The sequence below is a fragment of the Lucilia sericata genome, unplaced genomic scaffold (assembly GCF_015586225.1).
Source record: "Lucilia sericata isolate MDLA Ls3-8-SP2 unplaced genomic scaffold, ASM1558622v1 Contig000401F_arrow, whole genome shotgun sequence".
In the NCBI taxonomy this organism is placed as follows: Eukaryota; Metazoa; Arthropoda; class Insecta; order Diptera; family Calliphoridae; genus Lucilia; species Lucilia sericata.
The window spans coordinates 243,383-270,000 of record NW_023994419.1 but is presented as its reverse complement, the minus strand read 5'-3'; the positions used below and the strand labels follow the sequence as shown (position 1 = coordinate 270,000).

At 32.2% G+C, this 26,618-nt stretch overlaps 1 protein-coding gene across 1 annotated transcript in view; it reads left to right on the top strand.

Moving 5' to 3' along the window:
* LOC119604529 (guanine nucleotide exchange factor DBS-like) overlaps nt 1-26,618 on the top strand; it is a 129,370-nt gene that overhangs the window by 55,195 nt on the left and 47,557 nt on the right. Inside the window, exons 5-7 of the mRNA XM_037957209.1 lie at nt 6,993-7,113; nt 7,180-7,488; nt 7,560-7,769. Of these exons, the coding sequence (XP_037813137.1) occupies nt 6,993-7,113; nt 7,180-7,488; nt 7,560-7,769 (640 nt within the window). The remainder of the gene's footprint in view (nt 1-6,992; nt 7,114-7,179; nt 7,489-7,559; nt 7,770-26,618) is intronic.

Genomic DNA, 26,618 nt, shown 5'->3' with positions numbered 1-26,618 from the left:
TGTGTGTTCATTTTGTTGTTGTTCGAGTTTTTTTGTGTTTAAAATGTTTGTTGTTTGTAGTTGAAGAAAAATTGAATTAAAAAAAAAGGATTCATAAACCGATTATTAATAAACTGAAACTATTTATATAGAAGTAGAGAACTTGGAGTGTTTCCTTAACCTAATATGTAAACACTTTCATAGAAAATTGTATTAAATTAAAGAAATTGCACAAAGAATCACTCGTATAGAAAAAGTACTTCTAGCTCCATTTAGAAATGATACCTTTTTAAGAGAGAAAAAGTATCAAAAACTATTTTCTTATAAATTATCATTAAATTAGAAGTAAGTAGTACATAGTTCCATGCTTCCTTGTATTCCTAATTGAAAATTCAAAAAGTACTATTTGCAGATCAAAAAAAGTATCAAAAACCTCCTTCAGATTCTTTTCAAATAGGTGTTTTAGTAACATATTAGAGAAGATTCAAAAAGTAACATTTGAATAACGTAGAATAATCAAAACCATCATTCTTATAGATTCTCATACACAGTACATCCTGCATTTTAAATTTTATGTATCTATATATATATAAAAGAGTAGCGTTACTGACTGACTGATTCATCATCGCACAGCCCAAACGGCTGAACCTAGAATCATGAAATTTTGACAGTAGATGTGTTTTTGGTTATGTAGATCCAATAAGGAGGAATTTTTGGAAATTTGTACATTTGCGGGTAAAAAGGGGAAAAAACGGATAAAACAGGTTTTCTTAGTTATCTTACACAATATTAGTGATACAAGAAAAATGTTAAATGCACCTGTATCTACTCTTAAAATAAGCAGATGGGTGTCTGCTACTTTTTTGAAATTCGTACTTTTGAGAGGTAAAAATGTGTAACAAAGGTGATTTTGGTACCTTTTTTGGCCCTTTATAACTTTTGAACTAATTAACATAATAAAATTTTTATAAATATTTTGGATACATCTCCCAAAATTATGAGACACCTGTTTCGTACTTTTTTAAAATTCAGTCCTTTTTGGGTGTAAAAGGGAGAAAACTGTATTTATGGTACTTTTTTTAGGACATTAAGAATTATTCCTATTAAATTACGGACTAACTCTGTAATATTTATTGTAATAATGTTTTTGCTATTTCACTGGTGAAAAAAGTACCAAAAAGGGAAAAAACGGGAAATTTAATTTTATTCAAACTTAAATTTAATTTTATTCATTGAGCCAAAATTTATAAAATTTTATAAAATTTGAAAAAGTAGTTTATTTTCTCACACAAAATAAGCTGTTGGTATATTATTTTGGAATACGAGTACTAAGGCCTATATAGGACCAAATTCGAGTAAATTGTTTGGTACTTTTTGAAAGCACTATTTTTCTGGGACAAATGAATGCAGATTTGAATCGTTTGAGTTTTATCTGTGATATATAGATTTAAATACGGAACATTTTGTAAACTTAATTCTCGAAAAAGTATATTTCTAAGCGAAAAAGGGAAAAATTGTACTCTTTTTAGTAGTAGTACTTTCCACTTAGGTACTTTTGGTACTTTTTCATTCTTCAAATGATACTTTTTGTATGTTCTTTAATATGAATTGAAAACACATGATTATTAAACATACGCGGTCGTCATTGAATACGATTCTTTAAGAGAGAACTTTTTAGTACTTTTTATCTCATACTTTTTTAATTTTCTAAAATATTCAACCTAGGAACATTAATTTTAACATACATGGTCTTGACTGAATAATATTCTGTAAGTAGGAACTATTTGGTACTTTTCTATTCTTCAAATGGTTAACAGGAACACACGGTCCTTCTTATATGAGAATTTATTGAGAGAGATTTTTGTACTTTTACGTTTTTCTGATGTTACTTTTTGATATTTTTACGATATTGAACATAGATATTGAAAATAAAATTTAATATATAGGTACCTTAGTGAATGAGAATCTACTGAAAGGGAAAAATGTTTAATCAATTTTAATTTTCTATAAAAGTAAACAAAATTTTGTATGTATTTAATTTAAGTTAGGGTAGCGAAGCACCCAGGGTATGCTAGTCTTTTTATAATAAAACTCCCATTTACAAAATATCTTCAAAATAAACCGTTAAAAATTTCCTCATTATGACAATAGCTTACTAGATCAGTTCATAATTTTCATCTATACTATAGATCACCTCGATAGTTTTAGTAAATATCTATTGTTTATAAATGTCAAAGTTTTGCTGCATGTTGTTGTTGTTATTATTGTTCAGTCAGCTTAGATTGTTTAATTTGTTATTAGTATAAAATTAAATTCGTTGCTTTATTGTTTTAAACGTATTAAGTGTTGTGAAATGAAAACTAAACACTCGCTAGTTTACACACCACAAATTATACTCACCTCATTACACCACTTTACACCAAATTCCACCACAAACACACGCATTATCACCTAACTTGTACACTAGTTTTTTTTTGTTTTAATCATCATGTTACCACATATTTTCCTAAAGCTTTTTTCATTAGATCATTACTGCCATTTTTTTAGACATGCCTAAAGATATACTATACATTTTATAAAATAACTAAAGTTACAGCTACACTATGTATGGATGTAGTTATGACATCTTGTTCAGGTGCCGGCATCATCAGCTAGCGTAAAATTTTCTTTTATTATATTGATCCCTTTGTGATACATGAGTCGTAGTATTAGTATGATTCGACCTAGTTACTCTGGATCAAAACCAAATCAAGTGCATTATCATTTGGACATTCTACTCAGATAAATACGTCAAATCTTTCAGAAAAAGGTTGACTAATGTATTGAATCTGTTCCCAGCTAGGAATGAGCATTGACTGGGAAAGTGAGTAAAGTCCTCTACTTCCTCTTTCTTTTTACAACTTCTGCTGAAGGTGCTACTAGCTGGAGTTAATCTTCTTTCATTAATGACAAAACGACAGTGGCCAGTTAACACTGCAATAGTATTCCGCTGCTATAATCTCGGAAGGTATAATAAGACTTGTGATGTGTGGTGAGTCGGCCACATGATCTTCGCCATTCTACAATAGCCCAGTTGGATTAAGCTATCTCGTAGAGTTAATCATGAATCGAACGTTTGCCAATAGATAACGTTATGCCGACAAAAGTGTATTCTCCAGCTAGTGAAGTTTTACTTTTAGCACGAGAGTCCGCAAAGGTATATCTTTTGATGACCTTGAATCCTGTATAGTCGTATTGTTGAATGATTCGGTATCTCATTAAGGAATGCCTGGCAGGATTAAGGATTAAGTTTAATGTTGTATAACCACTATTTATAGCAAAACCGCATGAACATCGTGGGAATACCAAGTTCAGACATAGCAACGTAGAATTTTTCCTTTATCAAGCTATCAAACACAGCTTTATAGTCGACAAATACGTTGTGGGTGTCGATCTGCATTTCCATTGTTTTCACCAGGTGAATCAGTTCCAAAGCCACACTGGTACTTGCCTATCAGATCGTCAGCATATGGCATATTATTTATTATTCTTCAGACAACTTTCATATGGTCAGGTGGCGTTACGTCATAATTGATCTTGAAATTAAATTTTATATTTGCGAAATGGTTCTCTTCATCACTTGCCAAAATTTTGGATAGCTTGGAAGTGTTCCTTCCACAACCTAAGTGTACCCTGTATGTCCGTCACTAGATTACCACTATTATACCGGCAGGAAGAGGTACATTTAAATCCATCAATCTGGTTCTTTATATTCTTAAAGAATTAGTTTGTCTCAATCCTTTCGTCTAGATTTCTTCACATTCACATATTTCCAGTTTCTGTTTCTTACGTCTGAGCTAGCGGTGCTCATATTTTCTCCTCTCTCTATACCGTTATATAGCTTCACGGAACTCTGGGTCATAACAATAGTTTCTTATAGGATGATCATACCCAAGCACCTCTTCGGCAGCGGTTCGAATTAAATTGGACAAATAAGACCATTGTTCGTCTACCGTAGGGAGTCGAAAATTCTACTACAGCAGTTTGGTGAATCGAGAAGAATAGTCTCTGCGATATACAGTTACTGAGGCGTGTCCGTACTTTTGCTGCTACCAGGTAATGGTCCGAATCAATGAAACGTCTTACATCCAATGCGCTATATGAATGCCCTTCATCTACCACATCGTGATCTATTTGGTTCTATGTGATTAAACCCTTGTGAATTTAACATTTTTCAAATCTAGTGCTATCATCATGTTCCGATCGTCGTCATGGAGGCTAAATTTTCCAACTGTAATTTCTCCTGGTGTAACCAGGAGAATGTATTTGATAACAATATTTCGCAGTCGTTTACTAACTACGAAACCGCAATGACATGATTTGTACTTTTGCACTTTGCCCTATCCATCGTATTTCCTGGATTGTAGTAATGTCAGCCTTATGTTTCTGGAGGAACATTCTTAATTCGTTTGCGGCGTTTGTCATCCAAAGGGAGTCCATTTTTCATTCTTATTGTTCCTCTTTTCATTGTTTGAGTGCATTTTCTGGGTTGCAGTATTGTCAGCCTTATGTTTTTCGAGGAAATGTATAGCAGGTCGCCACTGTTAACGGTTACGGTGCCATCTCATATAATGGAACGTTGAGCCGACATAAACTTGTCCCTTCAGGGATAGTGAAACAACTTTTTTGATATACAATTTTCTTTTCGGAAAATTCGGATTTTAAAAATTTTCGAATTTTTTTTTTTGAAAATATTCGAACATTTTTCTTTTGTAGAAAATTTTCGAAAAATTTCTTTTTTCTATAGAGAATTTTCGGATAACTTCTCTTTTCTATAGAAATTTTTCGCAAAATTTATATTTTTTATGGAAAATTTCGCTTTTCTATAGAAAATTTTCGGATTTCTCTATTTTTATAGAAAAATTGACTTTTCTATAGAAAACATTCGGAAAATTTAAATTTTCTATGGAAACTTTTACTTTTCTAGGGAAAATTTTCAATTTTCTAATTTTAACTTTTCTATGAAAAATTTCACTTTTCTATAGAAAATTTTCAGTTATCTAGAGAAATTTTTCGTAAAATTTCAATTTTCTATAGAACATTAATGGAAAATTTCTCTTTTTCTATAGAAAGTTTTCGGAAAAGTTCTATTTTCTATAGAAAGTTTTCATAAATTTTCAGTTTTAGACTTTTCACATAGAAAATGTTTGGAACATTTCACTTTTCTACTGAAATTTTTCAGAAATTTTCAATTTTCTATAGAAAATATTCGGAAAATTTCACTTTTCTATATAAAATTTTCGGATAATTTCTCTTTTCTAGAAAAATTGTTCGAATAATTTCCCTTTTTCACTTCTCTATAGAAAATTTTCGGAAAATTTTTAGTTTTATAGAAGATTTTGGGAAAATTTCCCTTTTTATAGAAAATTTTCGTAAATTTTCACTTTTCTATAGAAAATATAGACATTTTTCGGATAATTTCTTGGTATAGAAAAATTTCTGATAATTTCATTTTTCTATAGAACATTTTGAGAAAATTTCTCTTTTTATAGAAATTTTTCGGAAAATTTCTTTTTTTATAGAAAATTTTCGGAAATTTCTTTTCTATATAAAATTTTCTCTTTTTATAGAAAAATTTGGGAAAATTTCTCTTTTCTATAGAAATTTTTCGGAAAAGTTTTCTTTTCTATAAAAATTTTTGGGAAAAGTTCTCTTTTCTACAGAAAGTTTTTGAAAGCTTTCTATAGAACTTCTATAGAAAATGTTCGGAAAAATTTCACTTTTCTATAGAAAATTTTCGGAAAATTACTCTTTTTATAGAAAATTTTCGGAAAAAAGTGCTTTTTTTATAGACAATTTTGCGGAAAAAAGTTCTCATTTTATAAACAATTTTGGGAAAGATCTTTTTTCTGTAAAAAGTTTTTGGACAAGTTATCTTTTCGAAAAATTCTCTTTTTATAGAAAATTTTGGGAAAGTTCTATTTTCTGTAAAAAGTTTTCGGAAAAGTTCTCTTTTTCTGGAAAATTTTGTTAAAAGTTCTATTTTCTATAAAACGTTTTCGGAAAAGTTCTATTTTTTCGAATATTTCTCTTGTTACAGAAAATTCTCTACATGAAATCGTAAAGAGAGCTATAAACTCCCACTTATTAGGCTCCCATAAGACATGATTCACATTCAATTTGTACCCTGCAGAAATGTTTGACAATAAGCTGAATTGATCTTATTACTTCTAATTGGGCAGCACTCGTTGCATCTCTTTAGGAATCATGGAACGTTCCTTTGATTTAAAATTTGTGTAAATAAGTTGTTAAATGTAGATATTTCCTAACTCGTCTTAATATCCTGCAATTCCCTGGCTATCGGATCTTTAGCCGCCTTAGTTTAGCTCTTCCAACCCTTATTTAGATTTATATCTGACTAAACTAAAACCCTACCGAAACTTAGATCTATTATTGACCCGTTACTTGCTGCACTACTCTCTATTACAACACAAAACTAATCAACACTAACAAACATATACACTCTCTCTCTCTCTACAACAATACAATCTTTAAAAAAAATTATCATATCAATGTTTACATTTCATGGCTCATCACAAAAAACAATATTGTGTGTCTTTTCTCTCTTTCTATTTCTCTAAAACAAAACAAAAACCGAACGCTCACTCACGTGTGATAAAACGTAATATTGTTTTTATGTAAATGCATAAATTTAAAATGTCATACATGTCAATTGAATTTGCAAAAAAAAAAAAAATAACTCACATGACTCAAATACCAAAATTAAACAAATCAATTACACGCGTTCTTTGATAAAACAAAAACCGAAAAAAAAAACTTAAATTGAAACGCGTTTTAAACTTTGAAACACTTAAACTCATTATGAGTAATAATGCAGATCCAGTGCAGGGCAAACAATTATACAAAATCCACAACAACAACAACAATTTATAAAACGTCATCAAATTATTTATCATCAACAATATAAATTGAAAAAAACCTCAACACTATGATGATTGTCGGGACTATCGTAGACTTTTGGTACAGCTGGAGGAAACCGAAAGACGTTTTGATGAATTTTGGCGAACACATCGCAATCGCCTGCAACAATGCTTGGAGTTAAGGAAATTTGAACAAAGTTTTAGAGAACTACAGGTACATTCATGCAATTATTTTGTGATATCAATAATGTTTTATTCTATTTTCTATATTACTTTTTAGTTTTCATTTGATGCCCGCCTTAAGAGTGTTTCTGAAATGACCGAAATTGGTGAGAGTGTTGAACGTGTTGACAGTTTAATATTGGAAACGAAAGAATTTCAAACACTATGCGCTAGTGATGTTGATAAGGCCGCTGAGGTTATAGCAGCCGGTCAACAACTTATTGGTTCACGCGGTGTTTATCCTTGGGAAGTCGTACAACCAAAGTGTGATGAACTGCAGCGTGTTTGTGATATAATCACAGAACGTTTACAGAAACGTTTGGAAATTCTTAATAAAAATCGTGAGCTAATGGAGAGAGTTGAAAAGGTACAATAGTTAATTCTTACTTGTTACCGATTAGTTTTACAAAAATTTTGTATTTTTCTTGTTTTCTCCAGGCTAATGAATGGTGTGCTAATGGCGTCGAATTACTTACCTCCCAACGCATTGAAAAATGTTCTTCATCTCCTGAGTTGGCCGAACAGAGTCTTCAGGAGATTCAGGCTTTTATAGCGTCTGCCTCAGATTTTAAATTGTCTAGTCCAAGTGAATTTAAAAAGATTTTCTTAGAAAGTACCACACCAGAAACCAAAGCTTTAGTATCACAGGTGAGTGATATCTCTTTTTTAATTTTTTTTCGACTATTTTTTGTCCGAGAGATATTTCTTAACCCGGAGAGTTTTCTCTAGAGTTAAAATCTCTGGAGATACGTTTTCCAAACAGAGGAACGTGAAAGTGTTCTAACTAAAAGACTATACTAGACTAGACTAGACTAGACTATAGACTAGACTATAGACTAGACTATAGACTAGACTATAGACTAGACTATAGACTAGACTATAGACTAGACTATAGACTAGACTATAGACTAGACTATAGACTAGACTATAGACTAGACTATAGACTAGACTATAGACTAGACTATAGACTAGACTATAGACTAGACTATAGACTAGACTATAGACTAGACTATAGACTAGACTATAGACTAGACTATAGACTAGACTATAGACTAGACTATAGACTAGACTATAGACTAGACTATAGACTAGACTATAGACTAGACTATAGACTAGACTATAGACTAGACTATAGACTAGACTATAGACTAGACTATAGACTTGACTATAGACTAGACTATAGACTAGACTATAGACTAGACTATAGACTAGACTATAGACTAGACTATAGACTAGACTATAGACTAGACTATAGACTAGACTATAGACTAGACTATAGACTAGACTATAGACTAGACTATAGACTAGACTATAGACTAGACTATAGACTAGAAATATAAAAATAGAAATATAGAAATAGACTATAGACTAGACTATAGACTAGACTATAAGACTAGACTATAGACTAGACTATAGACTAGACTAAGAGACTAGACTATAGACTAGACTATAGACTAGAATATAGACTAGACATAGACTAGACTATAGACTAGACTATAGACTAGACTATAGACTAGACTATAGACTATACTAGGACTATGAATATAGACTAGACTATAGACTTAGACTAGACTATAGACTAGACTATAGACTAGACCTATAGACTAGACTATAGACATAGACTATAGACTAGACTATAGACTAGACTATAGACTAGACTATAGACTAGACTATAGACTAGACTATAGACTAGACTATAGACTAGACTATAGACTAGACTATAGACTAGACTATAGACTAGACTAATAGACTAGACTATAGACTAGACTATAGACTGACTATAGACTAGAATATAGACTAGACTATACTATAGACTAGACTATAGACTAGACTATAGACTAGACTATAGACTATAGACTAGACTATAGACTAGACTATAGACTTAGACTAGAGACTAGACTATAGACTAGACTATAGACTAGACTATAGACTAGACTATAGACTAGACTATAGACTAGACTATAGACTAGACTATAGACTATAGATAGACTAACTAGACTAGACTATAGACTAGACTATAGACTAGACTATAGACTAGACTAGACTAGACTATAGACTAGACTATAGACTAGACTATAGACTAGACTATAGACTAGACTATAGACTAGACTATAGACTAGACTATAGACTAGACTATAGACTAGACTATAGACTAGACTATAGACTAGACTATAGACTAGACTATAGACTAGACTATAGACTAGACTATAGACTAGACTATAGACTAGACTATAGACTAGACTATAGACTAGACTATAGACTAGACTATAGACTAGACTATAGACTAGACTATAGACTAGACTATAGACTAGACTATGACTAGACTATAGACTAGACTATAGACTAGACTATAGACTAGACTATAGACTAGACTATAGCACTAGACTATAGACTAGACTATAGACTAGACTATAGACTAGACTATAGACTAGACTATAGACTAGACTATAGACTAAGACTATAGACTAGACTATAGACTAGACTATAGACTAGACTATAGACTAGACTATAGACTAGACTATAGACAGACTATAGAACTAGACTATAGACTAGACTATAGACTAGACTATAGACTAGACTATAGACTAGACTATAGACTAGACTATAGACTAGACTATAGACTAGACTATAGACTAGACTATAGACTAGACTATAGACTAGACTATAGACTAGACTATAGACTAGACTATAGACTAGACTATAGACTAGACTATAGACTAGACTATAGACTAGACTATAGACTAGACTATAGACTAGACTATAGACTAGACTATAGACTAGACTATAGACTAGACTATAGACTAGACTATAGACTAGACTATAGACTAGACTATAGACTAGACTATAGACTAGACTATAGACTAGACTATAGACTAGACTATAGACTAGACTATAGACTAGACTATAGACTAGACTATAGACTATAGACTAGACTAGACTAGACTATAGACTAGACTATAGACTAGACTATAGACTAGACTATAGACTAGACTATAGACTAGACTATAGACTAGACTATAGACTAGACTATAGACTAGACTATAGACTAGACTATAGACTAGACTATAGACTAGACTATAGACTAGACTATAGACTAGACTATAGACTAGACTATAGACTAGACTATAGACTAGACTATAGACTAGACTATAGACTAGACTATAGACTAGACTATAGACTAGACTATAGACTAGACTAGTCTAGTCTATAGACTAGACTATAGACCAGACTATAGACTAGACTATAGACTTGAATATAGACTAGACCATAGACTAGACTATAGACTAGACTATAGACTAGACTATAGACTAGACTATAGACTAGACTATAGACTATACTATAGACTAGACTATAGACTAGACTATAGACTAGACTATAGACTTGAATATAGACTAGACTATAGACTAGACTATAGACTAGACTATAGACTAGACTATAGACTTGATATAGACTAGACTATAGACTAGACTATAGACTAGACTATAGACTAGACTATAGACTAGACTAGATAGACTATAGACTAGACTATAGACTAGACTATACTAGACTATAGACTAGACTATAGACTAGACTATAGACTAGACTATAGACTAGACTATAGACTAGACTATAGACTAGACTATAGACTAGACTAGACTACTATAGACTAGACTATAGACTAGACTATAGACTAGACTATAGACTTGAATATAGACTAGACTATAGACTAGACTATAGACTAGACTATAGACTAGACTATAGACTTGAATATAGACTAGACTATAGACTTGAATATAGACTAGACTATAGACTAGACTATAGACTAGACTATAGACTAGACTATAGACTAGACTATAGACTAGACTATAGACTAGACTATAGACTAGACTATAGACTAGACTATAGACTAGACTATAGACTAGACTATAGACTAGACTATAGACTAGACTATAGACTAGACTATAGACTAGACTATAGACTAGACTATAGACTAGACTATAGACTACTATAGACTAGACTATAGACTAGACTATAGACTAGACTATAGACTAGACTATAGACTAGACTATAGACTAGACTATAGACTAGACTATAGACTAGACTATAGACTAGACTATAGACTAGACTATAGACTAGACTATAGACTAGACTATAGACTAGACTATAGACTAGACTATAGACTAGACTATAGACTAGACTATAGACTAGACTATAGACTAGACTATAGACTAGACTATAGACTAGACTATAGACTAGACTATAGACTAGACTATAGACTAGACTATAGACTAGACTATAGACTAGACTATAGACTTGAATATAGACTAGACTATAGACTAAACTATAGACTAAACTATAGACTAGACTATAGACTAGACTATAGACTAGACTATAGACTAGACTATAGACTAGACTAGACTAGACTAGACTATAGACTAGACTATAGACTAGACTATAGACTAGACTATAGACTAGACTATAGACTAGACTATAGACTAGACTATAGACTAGACTATAGACTAGACTATAGACTAGACTATAGACTAGACTATAGACTTGAATATAGACTAGACTATAGACTAGACTATAGACTAGACTATAGACTAGACTATAGACTAGACTATAGACTAGACTATAGACTAGACTATAGACTAGACTATAGACTAGACTATAGACTAGACTATAGACTAGACTATAAACTAGACTATAAACTAGACTATAGACTAGACTATAAACTAGACTATAGACTAGACTATAGACTAGACTATAGACTAGACTATAGACTAGACTATAGACTAGACTATAGACTAGACTATAAACTAGACTATAGACTAGACTATAGACTAGACTATAGACTAGACTATAGACTAGACTATAGACTAGACTATAGACTAGACTATAGACTAGACTATAGACTAGACTATAGACTAGACTATAGACTAGACTATAGACTAGACTATAGACTAGACTATAGACTAGACTATAGACTAGACTAGACTAGACTATACTAGACTATAGACTAGACTATAGACTAGACTATAGACTAGACTATAGACTATAGACTAGACTAGACTAGACTATAGACTAGACTATAGACTAGACAGACTATAGACTAGACTATAGACTAGACTATAGACTAGACTATAGACTAGACTAGACTAGACTATAGACTAGACTATAGACTAGACTATAGACTAGACTATAGACTAGACTATAGACTAGACTATAGACTAGACTATAGACTAGACTATAGACTAGACTATAGACTAGACTATAGACTAGACTATAGACTAGACTATAGACTAGACTATAGACTAGACTATAGACTAGACTATAGACTAGACTATAGACTAGACTATAGACTAGACTATAGACTAGACTATAGACTAGACTATAGACTAGACTATAGACTAGACTATAGACTAGACTATAGACTAGACTATAGACTAGACTATAGACTAGACTATAGACTAGACTATAGACTAGACTATAGACTAGACTATAGACTAGACTATAGACTAGACTATAGACTAGACTATAGACTAGACTATAGACTAGACTATAGACTAGACTATAGACTATAGACTAGACTATAGACTAGACTATAGACTAGACTATAGACTAAGACTATAGACTAGACTATAGACTAGACTATAGACTAACTATAGACTAGACTATAGACTAGACTATAGTCCTAGTCTATAGCTAGACTATAGACAGACTATATACTAGACTATAGACTATAGACTAGAGCTAGACTCTGACTATATATAGACTAGACCATAGACATAGACTATAGACTAGACTATAGACTAGCTATAGACTAGACTATAGACGAGACTATAGACTAGACTATAGACTAGACTATAGACTAGACTATAGACTAGACTATAGACTAGACTATAGACTAGACTATAGACTAGACTATAGACTAGACTATAGACTAGACTATAGACTAGACTATAGACTAACTATAGACTAGACTATAGACTAGACTATAGACTAGACTATAGACTAGACTATAGACTAGACTATAGACTAGACTATAGACTAGACTATAGACTAGACTATAGACTAGACTATAGACTAGACTATAGACTAGACTATAGACTAGACTATAGACTAGACTATAGTCTAGTCTATAGACTAGACTATAGACCAGACTATAGACTAGACTATAGACTTGAATATAGACTAGACCATAGACTAGACTATAGACTAGACTATAGACTAGACTATAGACTAGACTATAGACTAGACTATAGACTAGACTATAGACTAGACTATAGACTAGACTATAGACTAGACTATAGACTAGACTATAGACTAGACTATAGACTAGACTATAGACTAGACTATAGACTAGACTATAGACTAGACTGTAGACTAGACTATAGACTAGACTATAGACTAGACTATAGACTAGACTATAGACTAGACTATAGACTAGACTATAGACTAGACTATAGACTAGACTATAGACTAGACTATAGACTAGACTATAGACTAGACTATAGACTAGACTATAGACTAGACTATAGACTAGACTATAGACTAGACTATAGACTAGACTATAGACTAGACTATAGACTAGACTATAGACTAGACTATAGACATAGACTCACATAGACTAGACGATAGACTAGACGATAGACTAGACTATAGACTAGGACTATCGACTAGACTATAGACTAGACTATAGACTAGACTATAGGACTAGAGCTAGACTAGAAGACTATAGACTAGACTATAGACTAGACTATAGACTAGACTATCGACTAGACTATAGAAGACTCAGGACAGTGTGATGCCAGGAGATTTTTTTCAGAAATCCCTACGCTTATGAGAAAAAATCCCTTTTTCCCTACACCCACTTTTATTTTCCCTACATTTTTCCCTACACTACATTTTTCCAGTTTATCTTAAAAAAATACAAAAATAACATAAAAAACTAAAATATTAGCTCCGTTTTATAATATACATATATATGTATTTTTTTTTAATTTTTAGGAATGAAATTTCTAGAATTTAAATTTTTTTTTTAATTTTAAAAACAAGCAATTGATAGATTTATGGCAGTATCACGATTCGATGTTAAAAATTTATTTTATGTTTTTAGGTTTACTTTCGCGTTCGTAGACCTCAGTTCAAGAAACCCGAATTTTGGATTATGCCAGTCTTGTAGCTATATGTAGGTACATATATTGTAGAAATTACAAGCGGAATTTTTACTAACGATACACTTAAAGCTGATTTCATTTTTAATTTTAAAGTTTAATACATGAAAGGGTATATTTTTAGTTGTTAAAAACTATGAAATTGAAAAATCCCTACAATTTGACAATAGTAAGAAATCTTTCCCTTTTTCCCTACACGTGAAATTTTTGAAAAAAATCCCTACAAAAAGGGAAAAATCCCTACACTTGGCATCACTGCTATAGACTAGACTATAGACTAGACTATAGACTAGACTATAGACTAGACTATAGACTAGACTATAGACTAGACTATAGACTAGACTATAGACTAGACTATAGACTAGACTATAGACTAGACTATAGACTAGACTATAGACTAGACTATAGACTAGACTATAGACTAGACTATAGACTAGACTATAGACTAGACTATAGACTAGACTATAGACTAGACTATAGACTAGACTATAGACTAGACTAGACTATAGACTAGACTATAGACTAGACTATAGATTAGACTATAGACTAGACTATAGACTAAAGACTAGACTATAGACTAGACTATAGACTAAAGACTAGACTATAGACTAAAGACTAGACTATAGACTAGACTGTAGACTAGACTATAGACTAGACTATAGACTAGACTATAGACTAGACTATAGACTAGACTATAGACTAGACTATAGACTAGACTATAGACTAGACTATAGACTAGACTATAGACTAGACTATAGACTAGACTATAGACTAGACTATAGACTAGACTATAGACTAGACTATAGACTAGACTATAGACTAGACTATAGACTAGACTATAGACTAGACTATAGACTAGACTATATACTAGACTATAGACTAGACTATAGACTAGACTATAGACTAGACTATAGACCAGACTATAGACCAGACTATAGACTAGACTATAGACTAGACTATAGACTAGACTATAGACTATACTATATCTGTTTGAGAGAGAGCTAATAGGAATGACTTTAAAGTTTATCCATCGCACTTCTCTAAGTTATCAAAATATGTTTGACCTCAGTCCCTGATTTGAGTCATTTCACCACGGAAGGTTAAACATAAAAACAAATAATTTACACCCTCACTTGTGTTTGTAAAGCGATAAGCTACAATTTAAAATAAATAAATCCCATATCACTAACAAGCTGAGTAGTTTTATTGTTTTTGTTTTGGTCCAGTATAACTACTAAGTACTGGAAAAGCTGCTGTAGTCTAAAAATGATTGTTTTTATTTATACAAATCATTTTAAATGTTCTTTTTATATATTTTGTGTTTTCTATACAATTTCCTCTCTGCTTTATGAAGTGATGATGGCAAAAAGAGAATCTCTTTTTTATTTTACAATTTAAAAACGTTGTAAATTTAAAAAATTATATATAAAAAATTGTGTGTTTTGTTTTTGAGGGTTTCATTTAAAATAATATTTTTTCTTTTTAATATTTTTTATTGAGAATTTATGAGGGAATACAAAACAACTAGTGAATCATTTTATAATGTACCGATTTCTCACATTAGTTGACGGACAAGCTTCAAAACGTTTGCTTTAGACAAAAAAAATCGAGCAAAAATTTAAATTTTACAAAAAAGAAAAAATATTAAAAAAAATTGTTTAAATTCGGCAGCAATTAAACTTTAAATTGTTTTATTTAAAAAAGTTACCTATTAACCTTTAAAATTAAATGTTTTTGTGGCATCAATATTCAAAATGTTCATTTCGTATATTGAAGAGGATACGAAGCAGAAAACGTTGGTCTTGCCCCATACCTTTTAGCAGGGTCATACGACACAGCAGTATTGAATTTGATGTGAGTGTTTTGTAAAAATTAAAAATAATTGAAAATGTTATTTTTAATTATGTAAATTTTGATAAATTTACTGTTCGTTGATCGTTGCTGTATTATCAGTTATTTAAAAAAAAAAATTAATATGAGAAATCTCTTTGTTTCCATTTACAAAAGAAATATTGAGATAAGTGTGATAGTGATTGGAATAGTATTTTAATAAAAATGTATAAAAAGCATTAATAGACTGTTGTTAAAGCTATTTTAAATATAAAGCAATTTTAAACATTTGCTCTGTTAAATTGAATAAGGTTCCTTCTGATCAGCTGATTTAAAGAAAACTAACAGATTGAACCTTCAGATGACACATAAACAATTTTATAAATAAAGTTGTCTTTGCTCTGTTATAACCCTCCAAAAATCACAAAATATGCAGATTTTTCAAAATTTAGTACCTCATAAAATTCCTGCTTCAAAACTAGTTCTACTGCTAAAAAAATCTTTTGAATAAGACTCTTACTCGACAAAAGGTAGCATCAGCCAAAAGAACTATCTGTCAAAGTTCCCATGTTGGTTCAAAGAACATTCCCAGCCATCCAATTTCTTTATATAGTTAGCTGAAACACTTGGAATATACTTAAGTTCTTAAAGTTACTGCACCAGTATAAAGTTAAAGATTTCTAAGGGTCGTCAGCAGTCAAAAGATAACCTCACATACAGGTGGAACAAATGCACATTTCACCAGAGCGAGTGAGGCACTGTCGAAAGCCAACCGATAATTGACCACCTTTAAGAAATATCGACAATAACGAGGGATTTGTTCTTCAATTCAAACCTAAAGTGTGATTTCGAAAAAAGCTCAAAGTAGATTAGCTAAAATAGACTGATTTTCGGAATAGGGAATTTTCGGAACTTGGGTGAATCTTCAGTAGTGGAAGTATTGAAGAGATCGAACAAACTGCTAGATAGATAGATAGATAGAAGATAGAAGATAGATAGATAGTAGATAGATAGATAGATGATAGATAGATAGATAGATAGATAGATAGATAGATAGATAGATAGATAGAATAGATAGATAGATAGATATAGATAGATAGATAGATAGATAGATAGATAGATAGATAGATAGATAGATAGATAGATAGATAGATAGAAGATAGATAGATAGATAGATAGATAGATAGATAGATAGATAGATCGCTCGCTCGCTCGCTCGCTCGCTCGCTCGCTCGCTCGCTCGCTCGCTCGCTCGCTCGCTCGCTCGCTCGCTCGCTCGCTCGCTCGCTCGCTCGCTCGCTCGCTCGCTCGCTCGCTCGCTCTCGCTCGCTCGCTCGCTCGCTCGCTCGCCGCTCGCTCGCTCGCTCGCTCGCTCGCTCTCTCGCTCGCTCGCTCGCTCGCTCGCTCGCTCGCTCTCGCTCTCGCTCTCTCGCTCCCTCGCTCGCTCCGCTCGCTCGCTCGCCCGCTCGCTCGCTCGCTCGCTCGCTCGCTCGCTCGCTCGCTCGCTCGCTCGCTCGCTCGCTCGCTCGCTCGCTCGCTCGCTCGCTCGCTCGCTCGCTCGCTCGCTCGCTCGCTCGCTCGCTCGCTCGCTCGCTCGCTCGCTCGCTCGCTCGCTCGCTCGCTCGCTCGCTCGCTCGCTCTCGCTCGCGCGCTCGCGCGCTCGCGCGCTCGCTCGCTCGCTCGCTCGCTCGCTCGCTCGCTAGATGCTCGATAGATAGTAGATCTAGATAGATAGATAGATCGATCTAGCTGATAGATAGTAGCTGATAGATAGATCTAGATAGATAGATAGATAGTCTGATGATAGATAGATAGATAGATGATAGATCCCCTTAGATAGCCTCAATAGATGGGTTTTGTGTGTTGCTTGTAGGATGTCTCTGGTGGATAGTAATGCACTAGGCCCTCCAAAAGGGCCCTTTTGTGTGTTGCTTTGCGAGTGTCTCTGGTGGGAATCAAACACCACGACCAGTACAACAAACTATAACACTAACTCATCGCAGCTACGATCCCACAAGATCAGTCCATCACATCACCACCAAAATTATCTCTCTAGGGTGCTTATAGCAATTCGTTTTGGAAAACATTAATATTTTCGCAAAAAATTTAAAATTTTGGGATTATGTGAGATCGATCTATTAAAGAGGATGTAAGAATCGCTCTTAAATCGATCCATGCCTAAATTTGACATAGACTCTTGCTTTAACAATCCAAACTTTTTCATAAACAAACAACAATCCTATTTCTTTAATTACATTTCAATTCTATAGAAAATTCCATGGCAAAACGCAATCTTAATTTTACAAATAAAAAAAAAATTAAAAGAATTCGCATACAATCTCTCAGACATATGGCTCTTAATACTAAGAAAAAACAGAACTATTTAATTATCAATAAAAAACGTTTAAAAAGATTAAATTTAATTTCATCTCAACGAGTCACACTTAAAAACATATGACAACAAGTGAGAAATCTAATATTAAATCACGTATTATCGGTTATATAACAGTTTCTAATGGTATTAGCAGGAAAAACACGATCTTAAAGATTTAACTGAGAGACATAATACACATTCTCACACATTAACTAAATTGTATGATTTAAAGATATTAAAGAAAATGTATGAACACGTTCTAAAGAATCGAATGAAATTTTACAAAGCATACAAAATTGTAATGACAATTATATAACGTTTAACTGCAAATGATGATAATGATGATGGATATTAAAAATACAATCAAATTCTTATTCAAAGTAATAGTTCTTGGGAAAATTAACCCATTTTTTCTTGGAGTTATTACATTAAGAGAAAACTGATGACAGGTTAAGGCCAGTCTTTATCATTTCTTAATTTATTTATCTTAGAATCATGATGAAATATATGAATATATTCCATTTCTCTAATCCCAAACACTTTAAGAAATCTTTACAACTCATTCAACATGTTGCAAATCTATATTTGGTGACAAACCAATAATAATTTCTATGTTTAACTCTGTTTCTACTGATCATTTTCTTGTTTTTATCTCTATGGCAATTATGGTGTAACGTGAATTAATTTGATTTGATAAAAAAAACTGTTGTATTTGAACGCATTTATTTCACTTCTTTAACATTTGATGAAGAAGTTTGAAAGAAAAAAGAGCTGGAAAACCACAGATATTTACGTTTTTTTTCTCTCTACTTTTTGCAATTTAATATTACATCAACTTGAGTTTTTAATGCGGTGAGTGTTAAACCGTAAGCACTTGATATACATATTTGCAGGTTTCATTTGAACAGACAGCAATGGGTGGCAATAAAAGGTGTTAATTTCAAAAGCAATTTCAAAACGTTTTTGAGCAGCAGGATTTATTCAAAAGCAGAGAAAATGGATACCAATGGTTCCATCTAAATATGTGATCCCATTGTAATACCCTAGTGATCATAGTAGTCCTTTATAGTATTAATCACTACTTTGCGATTTAAACCAACCGTTTCGATTTACGAAGTTAAGGATGTTCTTAAGATTTATCCTAGATAAATCCTTCATACCTAAGAGTGAATTTTGGATAGTAGAAGGGAATACAGTCTCCTCTTCCTGATAGCTATGACAACTTAATCACGGTTCACACGTAACATTTTGATTTTACAAGAGAGAGAGAGAGTGAAAAAGAAGATTTATATTTCTTTCTTCTCTCTCCCACAAATTCAAAACTTGTTGAATGTGAATCATGTCTTCTCATTTTATTAGAAACCCAGTCTACTGGTATGATTGCCAATAACACAGAGTTCCATTACTACCGAAGACAGTATATTTATCTGCACCCTACGAAGACTTAACAGTAAAATTGTTGCTTCATGTTGATTTTGCTATACCATTAGAGTAGGAGCTTACAATTTGTAAGGGAAATACGAGAAAAGGCGTCGATTTCATCCTCCCCCTCGCCGCGCCATTCATGGCTAATTCAATAGGTATACAGTTACTCGACAGCTGCTAAGGGCCCATATTAGTGTTATCCTGGAATGTTTCGCTATCTCATTTAAAGATACCCGGCAAGTCTTATAACATTAACTCCGCCCATCCTTGCAATAATAATCCTATTACTCAGAAGCCTTCGAAAGGGGTGCTGAGTGACTTTCAATCCATCTACTGCAGCTAGGACGACATTGGGCTCGAGAATACTCTTTCAACATGTCCCACAAGAGAGTGAAGAGTCGTTGTACAGTTAGTTAGTTAGTTAGTGAGTGAGTTTGTTCGTTAGTTAGTTAGTTAGTTAGTTAGTTAGTTAGTTAGTTAGTAGTTAGTTAGTTAGTTAGTTAGTTAGTTAGTTAGTTAGTTAGTTAGTTAGTTAGTTAGTTAGTTAGTTAGTTAGTTAGTAGTTAGTTAGTTAGTTAGTTTAGTTAGTTAGTTAGTTAGTTAGTTAGTTAGTTAGTTAGTTAGTTAGTTAGTTAGTTAGTTAGTTAGTTAGTTAGTTAGTTAGTTAGTTAGTTAGTTAGTTAGTTAGTTAGTTAGTTAGTTAGTTAGTTAGTTAGTTAGTTAGTTAGTTAGTTAGTTAGTTAGTTAGTTAGTTAGTTAGTTAGTTAGTTAGTTAGTTAGTTAGTTAGTTAGTTAGTTAGTTAGTTAGTTAGTTAGTTAGTTAGCTAGTTAGCTAGTTAGCTAGTTAGTTAGTTGGTTTTGACTGTAGATTAGCCTATAGTTTTGACAACAGATCAGTCATAGTCTTACCATAGATCAGTCTATAGTCTTACCGTAGATCAGTCTCTAGACTTTGATTTCAGATCAACCTATAATTTGACTACTGATCATTATTTAGTCTTAACTATAGATCAATCTATAATCTTCATACCCGGCAAGTCTTATAACATTTACTCCGCCCATCCTTGCAATAATAATGCTATTACGCAGAAGCCTTCAAAAGAGGTGCTGAGTGACTTTCAATCCATCTAGTGCAGCTAGGACGACATTGGGCTCGAGAATACTCTTTCAACATGTCCCACAAGAGAGTGAAGAGTCGTTGTACAGTTAGTAGTTAGTTAGTTAGTTAGTTAGTTAGTTAGTTAGTTAGTTAGTTAGTTAGTTAGTTAGTTAGTTAGTTAGTTAGTTAGTTAGTTAGTTAGTTAGTTAGTTAGTTAGTTAGTTAGTTAGTTAGTTAGTTAGTTAGTTAGTTAGTTAGTTAGTTAGTTAGTTAGTTAGTTAGTTAGTAGTTAGTTAGTTAGTTAGTTAGTTAGTTAGTAGTTAGTTAGTTAGTTAGTTAGTTAGTTAGTTAGTTAGTTAGTTAGTTAGTTAGTTAGTTAGTTAGTTAGTTAGTTAGTTAGTTAGTTAGTTAGTTAGTAGTTAGTTAGTTAGTTAGTTAGTTAGTTAGTTAGTTAGTAGTTAGTTAGTAGTTAGTTAGTTAGTAGTTAGTTAGTTAGTTAGTTAGTTAGTTAGTTAGTTAGTTAGTTAGTTAGTTAGTTAGTTAGTTAGTTAGTTAGTTAGTTAGTTAGTTAGTTAGTTAGTTAGTTAGTTAGTTAGTTAGTTAGTTAGTTAGTTAGTTAGTAGTTAGTCTACTAGATGTCTTCACAACAGATTTCAGGACTACTAGTCCTTCACTTTAATCAGTATATAGTATTGACTTTGATCAGTCTCCAGTCTTGACTTAAACTAAACATAAACCTCATGGCGTAGGGTATCATGGTCATGCACACTATACCCTCCTACTTCTTTATATATTCACTATTTCCTGACACCATAGGTCTTTCGGATTTTTCATCATTATTCTTTTGGCATTCTGACAATCAAACTTCATTTTACATAATAACAGCTTCTGCCATAATACCCTGTACTTCCAATTTAATTTTGCTTTTTTTAATTTAGTGTGATATTAAAAAAATTAAAACATGATTTTTATTACTTTTTCCTCTGACTCAAATCGCTGGTATAGTGGAATTTGTGGCCAATTGTCAGTTACTATAAGAAAAAAAAACTGCAACTAAACAATGCCAGCAACTGCAACTATTGCTGTGATTGCATTCGACTAAGTTGTTGTTGGTGTTGGCATGGCAAACAATTTGATTTGTTTGACTGACCATTATGACAAATATGGGTTAAACTCAAAACTGATGGTGGTGGTAAAGCGTACATATGAACGAACATGAAAATGCATGAATGTGCCTCACCACATCACTGCGCACAGCAGCAGTAGAAGTTGTAAAATAATTTTCTTTGTTGTTGCCACTAAATGTTGGAAAAACATCATGTTTTTCATGTTGCTGCACATTTTTATTTCAATTTATTTATGTTGTAAAACAACGGAAATACATTTTAAATGTCTATTAAAATAACAACAAAATGTCAGAATTATTATGAAGAGTAGGTGCGTTATTATAAATTGTAAAAATTACCATATTTATTTTGATAACTAGGTGTTACCAAATTTAAAATTACGAATTAGATTATAGATCAGTCTATAGATAGTCTTGACTATAGGTCAGTAATACTTAAAACTTGACTATATATCAGTTTAGTCTTAACTATAGATCAGTCTATATCCTTCACTATAAATCAGTCTATAGTTTAGACTATAGATCAGTCTATAGTTTAGACTATAGATCAGTCTAAAGTCTAGACTATAGATCAGTCTATAGTCTTGACTATAGATCAGTCTATAATAGTCTTGACTATAGATCAGAATATAGTCTTGACTATATAAACGTATATATTCTTGTCTACAGATCTGTCTATAGTCTTATCTATAGATCAGTCTATAGTCGTATCTACAGATCAGTCTATAGTCTTGAATAAAGAACAGTCTATAGTCTTCGCTGTATATCAGTCTATAATCTTGACTATATATCAGTTCAGTCTTGACTATAGATCAGCCTATAGTCGTGACTATAGATCAGTCTATAGTTTGACAGTAGATCCGTCTATAGTTTGACTATAGATCAGTCTATAGATCTAATGATCAGTCTATAGTCTTGTCTACATATCAGTCTATAGTCTCCAATATACAACAGTCTATATTCTTCGCTGTAGATCAGTCTATAACATTGACTATAGATCAGTCTATAGTCTTGACTATAGATCAGTCTATAGTCTTGACTATAGATCAGTCTATAGTCTTGACTATAGATCAGTCTATAGTCTTGACTATAGATCAGTCTATAGTCTTGACTATAGATCAGTCTATAGTCTTGACTATAGATCTGTCTATAGTCTTGACTATAGATCAGTCTATAGTCTTGACTATAGATCAGTCTATAGTCTTGACTATAGATCAGTCTACAGGCTTGACTATAGATCAGTCTATATTCTTGTCTACAGATTTGTCTATAATCTTATCTATAGATCAGTCTATAGTCTTATCTGCAGATCAGTTTATAGTCCTGAATATAGAACAGTCTATAGTCTTGACTATAGATCAGTCTATAGTCTTGACTATAGATCAGTCTATAGTCTTGACTATAGATCAGTCTATAGTTTTGACTATAGATCAGTCTATAGTTTGACTATAGATCAGTCTAAATTTTTGACTATAGATCAGTCTAAATTTTTGACTATAGATCAGTCTATATCCTTGACTATAGATCGGTCTATAGTCTTGATTATAGATCAGTCTATAGTGTTGACTATAGATCAGTCTATAGTCTTGACTATAGATCAGTCTATAGTCTCGACTATAGAACAGTCCATACATAGTCTTGACTATATATTAGTCTATAGTCTTGAGTGTTGACTATGGATCAGTCTATAGTCTTAACTATATATCAGTCTATAGTCTTTACTATAGATTAGTCTATAGTCTTAATTATAGATCAGTCTATTGCCTTGACTATAGATCATTCTATTGTCTTGACTATAGATTATTCTATAGTCTTAACTATAGATCAGTCTACAGTCTTGACTATAGATCAGTCTACAGTCTTGCCTATAGATCAGTCTATACTCTTAACTATAGATCAGTCTATAGTCTTAATTATAGATCAGTCTCTAGTCCATTAAATAAAATAAAACTTTTTCTATTTGCTTTTTTATTATTTTTCCTCAAAGACATTGACCATGTTGTATCAAACATGTTGGAAAGCAACTTCAACTAATATCGTTACACTTAAAGTTCAAATGAAACGAAGAGGTATGATTAAAGTCAAAACAATTTCCTCTTTGAAAAAAATAACAAAACACAATTAAATGTAGAAAATATAATAAATTTAAAAAAATAACTCACAATTATCACCATTAAATACAGAGCAGAGCACACAAAAATGAATGAAAGAAACAAAGAAAGAAAGAAAATCCCAAATAAAAATCATGACCATAATGTTGACTTTCTAGTTTCGAAATAAACAGGATTAAATTAGTTTGTCTATAAATAACAAGATTCATGTCTCATTGCCATGAATAGAGAACAATTCCATAATAGAAGATCAACAATGATCAAATCCATAAACATAGTAACAGCAGTGCCAAACAGTATGGGATGTTGCAACTTCTGTAATCATATAAAGACGTATGTGTAGAAAAACATAAACTTAATGTTGCACAATCTATTTTATATGGCGTCAGAATGTGGTCGATTACCCTGGTCTATAGACAGCAACAACGTAATCTATTTTTCTTTTGTGCTACGAATATTTTCTATTGGTTTTTCTTGTTTATTGGAAAAGCTAGTTTTCCAAAGATATTCTTATTTTGTAATTATTGTGTATTCAGTTTTGGGGACTAAAAAGAAACAAAGTAAGTAGCTTTCTATATTAAATTAAGATGCCTGTTAATGTCAGAAGCTAAATCTTCTCACTCAAATTGAGTTTCTTTTTTACAGTTTTAACTGTAGATCTGTCCACAGTCTTGACAATAGATCATTTTGTATTGTTGGCTATAGATCAGTATCTAGTCTTGACTATAGATCAGTATCCAGTCTTGACTGTAGTTCAGTCTATAATCTTGTTTACAGCCTTATCTATAGATCAGTCTATAATCTTGACTATAGATCAGCCTATTGTCTTGTCTATAGATCAGTCTATAGTCTTGACTATAGTTCAGTCTATAGACGTGACTATATATAAGTCTATAGTCCTGACTTTACATAAGTACATATATAGTCTTGACTTAAGATCAGTACGCAGTCTTGACTATGGATCAGTCTATAGTTTTGACTTTAGATCAGTCTGTAGTCTTGATTTTAGATCAGTCTACAGTCTTGACTTTAATTCAGTTTATAGTCTTAACTGTGGATCACTCTATAGTCTTGACTATAGATCAGTCTATAGTCTTGACTATAGATCAGTACCCAGTCTTGACTGTCTAAAGTCTTGGCTATGGTTTTGACTATAGATCAGTCTATAGTCTTGACTTTAGATCAATCTATAGACTTAACTTTAGCCTTTACTATAGATCAGCCATAGCCATTACTAGAGACTAGTCTATAGCCTTGGCTATAGATCAAGATCTGTAGATCAGTACCCAGTCTTGACTGTTTACAGTCTTGACTATGGTTTTGACTATAGATCAGTCTATAGTCTTGACTTTAGATCAATCTATAGTATTGACTTTAGATCAGTTTATAGTCTTAACTGTGGATTACTCTATAGCCTTGACTATGGATCAGTCTATAGTCTTGACTGTAGATCAGTCTATATTCTTGACTATAGATCAGTACCCAGTCTTGACTGTCTACAGTCTTTAATCCAGATCATCCTATAGCCTTGACTATAGATCAGCCAATAACCTTAACTACAGATCAGTCTATATCCTTGGCTATAGATCAGTCTATAGTCTAGAGTATAGATCAGTATCTAGTCTTGACTTAAGATCAGTCTATAGTCTTGACTTAAGATCAGTGTATAGTCTTGACTATAGGAGTAGTCTTCACTATAGACTAGTCATACTCAGTTCAGTCTAGACTGATCTGATATCAGTCCATAGTCTTGATTATAGATCAGTCTATAGTCTTGACTATAAATCAGTCTATAGTCTTGACTATATATAAGTCTATAGTCCTGACTATAGATCAGTATATAGTCTTGACTTAAGATCAGTACCCAGTCTTGACTATAGATCAGTATCTAGTCTTGACTATAGATCAGACTATAGTATTGTCTATAAATAAGTCTATAGTTCTGACATCAGCTAAGTCTAGACTATCGATCAATCTATAGTCTTGACGATTGATCAGTTTATTGTATTAAGATCAGTCCATAGTCTTGAATATAGGTCAGTATTTAGTCTTGAATGTACATAAGTCATCAGTTTTAACTTAAGATCAATCTCTAATATACTTAAGATCAGTCTCTAAGTTTTGAACTATATAAAAGAAGAAGCATTGTGATTTATAGGTAGCAAAGCAATTAAGTACATTGACATATTTATACATTTAATCCACTAACAAATTTTTTAATATTTTATTAAAATATTTAACATTCAAAACTACTCTAATCGTATGATTAAAAAAATTCTACTCAAATATTCTTTTATCGACCTATTTTCTATGCAACAAAAATAATTACTTTTCTGTACAACTGACCAAGTTAAAAGACCTTTCCATTTTTTCCT